Source organism: Thunnus albacares, chromosome 17 (genome assembly GCF_914725855.1).
Source record: "Thunnus albacares chromosome 17, fThuAlb1.1, whole genome shotgun sequence".
In the NCBI taxonomy this organism is placed as follows: Eukaryota; Metazoa; Chordata; class Actinopteri; order Scombriformes; family Scombridae; genus Thunnus; species Thunnus albacares.
In genome coordinates, this window is record NC_058122.1 from 2,719,780 (window position 1) to 2,730,309 (window position 10,530).

General features: G+C 38.5%; 1 protein-coding gene across 1 annotated transcript; it reads left to right on the plus strand.

Moving 5' to 3' along the window:
* The first annotated feature begins 1,480 nt into the window (after positions 1–1,480).
* Positions 1,481–6,124, plus strand: LOC122966865 (ly6/PLAUR domain-containing protein 8-like). The gene is made up of 5 exons (XM_044331235.1): positions 1,481–1,714; positions 2,923–3,024; positions 3,145–3,321; positions 4,246–4,371; positions 5,931–6,124. The coding sequence occupies exons 1-5, from the start codon at positions 1,666–1,668 to the stop codon at positions 6,113–6,115; spliced, it is 639 nt and encodes a 212-aa protein (XP_044187170.1). The 5' UTR covers positions 1,481–1,665; the 3' UTR covers positions 6,116–6,124.
* The last annotated feature ends 4,406 nt before the right edge of the window (positions 6,125–10,530 follow it).

Genomic DNA, 10,530 nt, shown 5'->3' on the forward strand with positions numbered 1-10,530 from the left:
AACTGGGACACAGTTTAGGCCAAGGATCAAGGATCAAGGATAAGGTATCCTTGATTTAATTTATTTTTATATTATCCCCGAGGGGCAATTTGTTGTATAACCAGCAGTAACCACATCAGACAAACAATAATAATAGATAATAAATACAATATAAAAATCACATTGAGTTATTTAAAAGGCCAATGGCAGCAGGGACAATTGAAGCTTTTAAGTGAAGTTTCAGGAGCAGGACCACACCTCAACTACGCTACTTCTGGCAATCCTATAAATACCACCTAACCCTCTCCTCTTCTTCCGCTCTCGTATTCTGTGCCCCTCCCCTCTCACCCTATTTCTCTCTTCCTGCTTCTTCCTGCTTCTTCCTCTCCTTCGTAGGGCCCTGAGGGGGTCCACTGTTGCCTGGGTGCTGCGGCAGATTCCACATAAGCTTCCCCACAACACAGCCAGCAACCAGAAAAACTATGCACATCAATTGTTTTCCTTAATAAATCATCCACACGCATTTTGTTGATGGTTTGGTCCTTGCTAGTGAAATGAGTTCTTAAGTCTATTGGTCTTGCATTTTGGCAGATTGTATCTGTGGCCAGACGGAAGCAATTTGAACTCCTTGAAGAGGGGGTGGCTAGGATCAGCTAGGATTAACTGGGTCTTCTTCAAAGTCCTAACCTTGTACAAATGAGGAAGGTCATTCAAGGTCATGCCTGCGATTTTGCTGCACACTTTGACAATACCCTCAAGTCTGTTGAGAGTAAGTGACCCATACCAGCTGACAAAGGAGAATGTGAGGACTGATTCAATAAAACAGGAATAAAACATTTTCGTGAAGGTATTGTCAACATTAACTTTAACGCTTATGATAAAAGTACATGTGTTGATGGACATTTCTACACACAGCATCCACATGAAGCTCAAAGCTCAGCTTGTCATCAATTACAGTGCCAAGATATTTGGTATGGGATTGCCCAAAGGTACATGTCTTCTGGCAGCAAACTGTACAGACCATCTCTACCTTGATAAACAGAAATATCTTGATGGATATTCAGCTCCTTAATGGCTCCTCAGAAGCAGAGCTTATCAAGGAATCCTGACTGAAACTTAGATTGAGGATATCCACCTGCGTCAACAGAGAACAAAGGAAGTCAAAGGCATGATGGGTATGTGTATGGCACAGGCATGGCATCCTTGTTGTGAGGTCTGCTTCAGGTCTATCTGTATATCTCTAAATCACATTCACTTATTCTCAAAGGCCTCCACAGTAAGTCAACAAACAATAAGTAAAGAAATCAATAGATCCTGGAACGCCTTGCTATGTGCATTTTGACTTTCTTTCACCGCAACCTCATATTTAGCTGACCACAGGAGCTTTAGCTGTCTTTGCACTGACATATAGAACAGCTGCAGCTCGTTGTGTTAAGACAGAAGGTACCTAGAAACCTAAATGAACTGATAAACATCAGTTAAACTGGTTTGACAGCTCACAGTGTTAGTGTTAAGGATTGATTAGGTGCTGCCCTGCAACTTTTCTGTATATTACTCCTTGTCATTTCCTTATAATCTGATGGGGAAATGTCCTGCCCACCTGTTGCTGTAGTTCTGCAGCACTGCCGCATATAAGCTGTGGACTTTCTGCCTCGAAACACCGGAAAGCTACCACCTCCATCCAACATGCAGCTGCTGCTTTCTCTCTGTCTGACCTGGGCTCTGCTCCCTACAGGTAACCCAATGCTTCTGGGCATCAAATTTGTCTGATACTTACACACACTCTTTTCCATCAGACAGAAACATACTACAGCATGTTTTTTTCCCCCTTTTTATTCAATATATTGAAGGTTTTTGAAATATCAGATTTCTATTATAAAGCGGGAGACTTGCAGAGTTTTTTCTATCCTTCAGCTTATTTATCTGCATCCTGTATTGGCAAGTGAAGTTCACTGTTCTCTACATTTGAAATGTATACTAACCACAAAAGTTGTGTTAAACTCAGTAGAAAGTAATGTTTCTAAATGTGCGGAGTGATCAAGTCCCCACAGGGCTAAAACAATGAATTGATTAATTGACTGAAAATGGTTCAAGGATTTTGATTATTAATTAATTGTAAATTGACAAACAAGCAAACAGAAGCTGTTACCAACATGAGGTGGGCATTCACAGTTTTTAAAATGTTAATCACTAGCAGCCCTACTGATTATTTGATCACATAAATGTAAGAGATCTGAAGAATTATAAATAAATTATAAATTACAGATGGAAAATTGATGATTTTGCTGGTATTTTACACATGTGGGCCGCTGCGGGCATGCTACCGAGCAGGTGAAAATAGCATGGTATTGCAACAGGAGGGGCAATTAAAGTCCCTAGGGTTATGTAGATACTATAAATTCAATAGTATAATGATATATTACATAGAGTAGATGTTATGGTGCAACAAAACAGTAAAGCAGTCTGCAGTGGACAATGTACAGTAGATACAGACAGTAGGGAAGAAAGACAACACAGTCTATATATGTACATGTTATATACATACTACCTTGGTGAAAACCTAAACAAATTTAAATAGTGCATACTGTGTATAAATATGTATTTGATGAGAGTGACTTAACATAGTCACTCTTTGTGACAAAGAGAAAAAGAATAAGGTTTTGTAAATCTGGTCTAACAAACAAACTTGTTGAAGAAAATTGTTCCAAATGTCATCTTGCTGCTCTAACCTCTGACCTCCCTATTGTGCACTGTGTTTTCTAGCTTTGCCATCCCTGATTCTGTCTGTATAGATAGATTGATAGATAGATATTACTTTATTGATCCCCGAGCGGAAATTCAAATATAAGATATATGAGAAATAATATAATATAAGATATAAGAGAATAACATAAATAAAAGTAATGAACTGGATGCCATAAAATTAATTTGTTCACTTTTCAGCTGAGCTGCTGCGCTGTCATGAGTGTGCCAATGAAGGATGTGCCAACATAACCTCAACTGAGTGTCCTGCCACGAGTCCAATCTGCAGAACTATCACTTCATGTTGGTGCCAGCTATTCATAGCAGTTCTAATGTTTTTACATCATACTGTTGTATTCAGTCACATTGTCTGTAATTGTGAAATATTACATCAATTAAATTATGGATCTTCTTTCCTGCCAGTGACAACCAGTGGTTCAAACCTCGTACTGACAGTGAATAAAAACTGTTCAACACTGCTGAACTGCATCACTCCTCTCACCATTGAGACCGAATGGTCTGTGAACCGAGGTTTCTCACGGAGCTCTCACACTCAGATCTGCTGTGCTACTGACAACTGCAACTTACAGACACTGGCTGGTAAGTACTGCTGCTTTGATCAAGGGGCACTTGCATCTCCCAGCCCAGAGCTACTGTAGCTACAGTGTGTCTCATATTAACCCAGGACTTGGGTTACCACGAAGCGAGATTAGCGGGTTAGCCAGCTATCTTTGAGCTTAACTCAAGTTTTCTGGTATCACAAAGGTGACTCACTTTTAACCCGGGTCAATCACAATGCACAGCATCATAGGTTACCTGCTCTGGAGCAGGTAAACTTCAGAGGATCAGATCAAAACCAGTAGTAAAAGAAGTAAAAAAGTAAAAAAGAAGAATATACATTACATTACAGAATCATTTTATTATTCCAGGCTTCCATTTCCACTCTGGTTTTAAAACAGAGCTTCTAATAAACAGAGGGATAGTTTATGACACTAAATACAAAATGATGATTTTAAGCTGCTGCTGATATTTAGTTCTGCAAAGTTTCTTTCATTCCCAGAGTGATTGCTGTCAGTGTAGAAAAACTGGAAATAAAAACTAAACCCTCTGCTGTCTTTTATTGGAAAATTAATCCACACACTCTTAATTAGCTCCCATGATTATAAATGCAACATTTCAGTTGGATAAACCTCAGCGGGCATGAAATACTTTTCTCCTGTCTTCTTTGGCAGCCAAAACAGTCTACATTACTTTTTATATGAATCACATATTCAGAATTTGTTCAGCATCCAAAAAAACAAAAACAAAACAACTCATTTTATACTTCAGACAAAGTAATTCACACGCTCAGGCTATTTTAAGCCTAAAAGCTAAGTTTCAATGCTAAAGTGACAATAAGTACAGTAGATAATAGTCAGTTAAACCTGAAGATTGGTGTGAAAGATTCATTTGTGCATGTACTCAACACCCCTTGTTCATGCAAGCCTGTCTCCATCTCCATTTTCTTTTCTTACATGTGCCCAGTTCCCAATATTTTGACCAATGGGAAGGTGTGTCCTTCCTGTGCAAGCTCAGCAGACAGCATGGCAGGAACCTGCAACAGCACTCTGTCCTGTATGGGAGCTGAGGACAGCTGCTTCAACGGCACCAGTGAGTCCCTGCAGTGACAGTGATGTGAATGGTCTGGAAGCAGAGAGGTTATAGATGTTCATGTTAGCAGAGCGATGCTTGTTGATAAATTACATTTCATATACAGTAAAAGCAAATTAGTCTGCTTCGCACTTGAGCTGAGTGTGCATCATTTATGATCACTGCACTGACAGAATGAATGAATCTTTACAACTCTGTTATTGTTTTACACAGTGGTTATCAACCATACAAAGTCTAAATGAATTTTAAAAATGTTACCAATTCACTTCTTTCATGAAAGTCACAATGACATGACAAGTAAAACTGATGAACTGAAAACATCAAGCTCATCAGATACACGCTATCAGTAGTTCTTAAACTTTTTTCTGTCATGGCCCCCTTGAACCCAAAACAAATCTCACTCCCTGACATGTAACTTGATTACATTTTTATCAACTGGTAACAATACTGGGGAGGGTAGTAATAAAGGAATCAAGTTCAGAATGGTAATGAAATATTATTCAATATTTGACTGCATGTTTCTTCTTGTGTTTTTCATTAATTTCTGTGAAAATGAAGTGCAAGTTAAACCGCACTCTTGTTTCTTTATTGTACCCAAATGAATCAGATCAGGATTTTTTCACAGCCCAGATTTTGACTTGACATGGCAGGGAAAGGACAAGTGGAACAAACAACATGAGTGATTGCTTTTTTCACCAAAAGCCTACTCACACCAGCATTAAAACAGTGCCAGAGACTCCAAACTGGAGGAAGCTATCATAGCTTATCAGCTGTGTGTCAGCAGGCACTTTTATTTAACCACTTCTGTCTGGAGTATAAACTGCTCCACAAAGAAGGAATGGTTTACAGACATTTACGGTATGAGACAGGAGTTGAGACAGGTACAGATTCGTCTTTTGAACAGTGAACTTAGATAAGATAATGAGCTAACTAATTCTGAGAACTTTTTTCTTTATTGAATGAAATGATGTACAATCCTGAGAACCAAATGACTATTATATAGTTTATAATATTTTATGACTGATTAGTGCTAGCATGTAACTGGCAGGCTAGCAGTTACCTTGCCAGATACAGTAGTATCTGTAGTCACCAAGCTATCAGAAACAAATAATTTGCAAAGGTGTGCTAATTAATTCCTCTGCACCACTTTCTGGTGTACCTCAATGCAATGTTGTTAGTTACACCTGTTTTTGACAGGTCAAAACATCTGCTGTGATAAAGCTCTATTCAACTTTGGTTGTACTTCACATTCTCTCAATGGTCATGTGCACCATTTCTGCAATGAAAATATAATGCAATATAGTATCTGCAGTTTTTTGTAATCTGATGAGCATTCAAACTCAGGGATCTATTACTCGAACTTCTCTCCTCAACGGTATTTGTAGAAGCTTGCCTATACCGACATAGCCCCCCACAAACTGAGTATATCCATGCACCATCATGATGCATGGATATACTCAGGTTGACTAACTGTACTTGTTTGCTGAAATCATTCTGTTTCTTATATGTTATATATGAGTTTTATTCCTTCCTTCCTTTCTTGTGTCCTTCCTCTGCAGGTACATCAAACTCCAGCCAGGTGATAGAGCGCGGCTGTCTAAGCAGAAATCTCTGCACCAACGTGCTCATACGACAGGCTCTGTTTGGTGCGAACTCTCAGGTTGTCTGTCGAGCACCGTGGAGCGTCAGGCTCAGCGCCGTGTTGCTGACCTTTGCGCTCACAGCATGTAAAGTTCTTGTTTAGATAAGACACTAGATGAACACGAAGTGTTTGTGTGAGACTGATAAATTTCATAGCAGTGTAACAATTATTTGTGAAATGGTGACAGGGATCATTGAAAGTACCACCCACATACACAGAGATAAAATCCTGCACATGTACAGCAGCCACACCCAGAACCACAGACAGATGTAATCGTACAGAGATAAAGTCACAGGTATGCAGGCACACAGTAATGCTTACAGAATGGAACAGTGATAACACGTGTTGTAGGCAACAAACACACACACAATGATATGAGTACTCACACTGACAGGAACATTTGTACAACACAACGCCTCTGCTGTCAGTCAAATCAACATGACATTAAAACACACACACACAGAGTTCATTTTCAATGTGCAGCTGAGCAGGGTAGTTTTTATTGTTTTAGACAATAGTTGTGTGACAACTGATGTGTAAATGACCCTAGAGAGCACTAATATGACCACTTCAATACCCATACTCAATACACGGTGTATTATTGTTTTAATAAAATTAGACTGTCACCCGTTTTGTTTCCAAAGTTTTTCTTCTTGTTAGCCAATTAGAGAAGACTGATATGACTGTACTGGTAACACACTACATTTGCCCAGTAATTTATCCAATACTTACATGGCCAGAAACTGAAAAAAACATATGTGGCATAAATTAGGAGTAGGATTGACTGACCCCATGATGACAGATTGAAAGCGGTCTGTCAGATAGGATGTAAACCACATCAGTGCAGCTCCTGGTATGCTCAGACATTTTTCCATGCAGTTGAGTAGGATGGAATGACTGACAGTGTCGAAGGCTGCACTTAGGTCACTCAACAACAGAGACTGTGTGGTTGAGTCTCACAGCTCTCATTAACTTCCCATACAAAACTATAGACAGCCAGCAAACAATCTCACACCAAGCTACTTTACAGCAGTAGAGGGAAGAAAGGTAAACTCACTGTATCTCACACAACTATAATATATACCGGACCAGTTCTAGGTTCGAAGGAGCAGTTGGGATTAATAAAATTACTAAAAAATATTAAACACATATACATAACACAACTCATACAATTATTTGCAGTAAATTATGATAAGTTTCGCTTAACCCCTTTTGTTCCTTACCTTGTTTAGAATGAGTTAAAATATCTGTTTCAATGTTGTCAAATTAGTTTTGTCAACTGTATTTTCATTTAAGTTAAGACCAGTCTGTATTTTCTTTGTTTAACAACATTCATTTATTAGGTTTAAGCCTATGTATTTAAGCTGTTTTCTTTCAAGTTAGCTCGTTCTGAGCTTCATGTGAACAGGTAAGTCCTTGTGTCATGTAATATATCCCATTAAATTTGCCCTTTTTCAGGAAAAAAATGAACATAAGACACACTTTTCAAATTAAAACACTATTCAATTTAAAATACATAAAAAGTAGAACATTGACAATTTAACACCATTGGGTTACAATGTTGCAGTTTCCAGTTCAGTTCAGTTCAGTAAGCCTATCTCAGTTTGATCGAAGATGAGGGAAAAATCTGGTCCTACCTTAATTGCAGCAAAGCAGTTTTTCAGAAAGTCAAACCGTGGCAGCAGGTCCGGACACTAGGATGTCTTTTAATACTTTGGAATTTCAGTGGTTACGGCTCACTATCTGGTGTCCTGTGTGTGCTCCTGTCTCAAACAGCCAAAGAAATGACACTACCACCATGATAAAGATCTAACTTATGTCCAATCTTCAGAGAAACTCTCCTGGGGGGAAAAAGGGTCAAGTTCAAAAGAAAAGGTGATTTTTCCATGAATGATTTATTTACATATATCTATATATTGTTGTTTTTTTTTTGTTTTTTTTTTTATATTTATGCATATTACTGTTGGTAGCCTGGCTTACACCGCTAATGGTCAAAAATCACTTCACAGATTCTTTTAAAAATCAAACCCTGTTTTTGATACTATTTATGGTCGACATCTTTTCTCTAAAAAGTAGTTGACATTGTTAGTGGCAGACTCTGCCATTCCCATATGACATTCAAATAGCCTACCTGCGCTTAGGAGGTTAACAGGAAACACTGGAACATGTAATTCAGAATTATTGTTCTCAATTTGATCTCACTGATGCCAACCTCTGTTTGCTGTTCACTTTATAGTGCTGTGATGAGTTAGTGCTAATGCAAACCCATCATATCCTACTGCTGCTACTTCATATTAAAAGCGTTCCACTGGTGAAACATGGGGTGGCTTTTATCATGAAGAAGTCACAAAGGGCTGACCACAATTGATGATGCATTAGTTTTTGGGGGAGCCAAACGTTGTTTTAGTCTGGATGGAGGGCCAAAACAGAGAAAAAGATGCATTTACAAAATTAGCTCACTGAGTGTGGACTTGGTCTCAGTGTCCCAACACTTTCTTACCAAATAAATAGATTTAGCATTAACAAAGAACCTGTCAACAGTTAACTCCCACACAACTACATAGGATACATAGTGTGTACTTACAATAGTAGTGTGTACATTTTATTTGCATATAGTATGGCATATGAGCACAATTTAAAACCTATTGTGGATCTGAAAATAATAGAGCTATACATGTTCAAGAATACAGAATTACTGTCACTCTGCACTGCCATCACCAGCCACCATGATCATCCCCCCTCTCTGTTTCTGTGTGGTGGATTCAGTCTATTTCGGTTAGAAGTGCTGTTCAGGATCAGAGCTAAATGTAGGCCAGTGGAACCAATGTGACTAATGTTTGAGAAGATGACACAGTTAGCTTCAAAAAGCTGACAAGCAGACAGACATTCAGCTCCCTCATCCAAAACCACAGTGACAGCAGGCCAAAGGGACTGTGGTTAGAGTCACTGTTGGTTCACTGCCATCCAGCTGAGATTCACCTTTAAGACCAATACAAGGTAAATGGCATTCCTCCAAGTTAAACCAATGAATTACAGTGGGATAAAAGACTATATTTAACAGTCACCACACTTATGCTTTTAAATTACCAATTTTATAGCTCATTTATGTTTTTTCCTTTTCATCTTTTAATCAAATGACTCCAAGTAATGAATAAGGGTTGCTAGTACTGCTGATTGCACTGAGACACAAATCTGCAGCTTTCAGCTCTTTGTTTTAGTTCACCAGTCCATACCATAATAATCCCAACAGCTATCACCAACTAAGAGATATTAAACCATGACAGCCTCCTCTAGCTCACAATATATATTTATATGCTACCTGTCCACTGTGAAATGGTAAAAAGGTGAAGAAAATAATAGTGGCCAGTGAAGAAAGAAATATTTAGAAAGCCAAAGAAAGCCACCTAAAATCTGACTGTGACTCCCAGATAAATAAAACTCCCTTTTGATTTTCATTTAGTGAACAAGTTCAGGTGCAGAAGTCTTGCAAGTAAGTGAGACTCAACGTTATTTGATGCTGCCGGTTGTGGTGTCTTATAGGTTCAATGTGTATTGGCCACCTGATCCAAACAAATAGGGGGCAGCATATCAGCATGTCAAATCTGTTATTTCTTCACATTCTGTTGATAATTTTAGTTAATTTTGGAACATTTCAAACTAAAATTCTGGCCAATTCGTACACATTAAACCTTTAACAGCTAACTGAAATAAAACTATGTTTTTGTTTTCCTGCTACATTATACACTGTAAATCACCTTTCTTGTGAAAAATCAGCAACCAAAGGTAAGTCATTTATATTTATGTTTTTTGGTTTTGTGATGACACCCGCCACGGAATCCTTGTTTCCATACAGTCGATCAAATCTTTGCATAAAGCTTTAACATGGCATTCTATAGGCAGAGCAGATGGTCACACTGAGCCTCATAGCGTCCTGCTACACAACACAAGAGCCACAGACTCTGAACAACCCACATCAGCTTTTCTGCTAGTCTCCTTCTTATCTAACTTAAAAAGATGAGCACATCTTGTCCTGCACCTTAGCTTGTTGAATGAGCCACCAAACAAACAAAAAGTGCACCGCTAACACTAATATCTCAACAACTATTATTAGATTGCCATAAAATGTGGTATAAATATCCATGGTGCCCATTAAATGAGTCCTAATTCTGACTTTATTTTTTTTATCTAGCATCATCACTGAGGGGAATATTTCTCTAACAATCATTCACCTTTAAAGAGACACATCTGCATTAATGGAAACACTACAGACTGCATCTCTGCTTTAGTGTATGTGTGTTGAGCTCCATTTCCAAGTCAAATGCCTTTCCACATTCATTATTATCTATTTATAACGTTGATGTCATGACGTATCAGCGTGTTTGAGTGTGTGTACGTGCATGTGTGTGTGTGTGTGTCTGCTTATACAGGAGGCAGTGATGAGGCAGATGTGACATACTGTTTATATGTCGACACAAATACAACTCAGCATATTATCTATAAAAGACTGGACAGCGTTA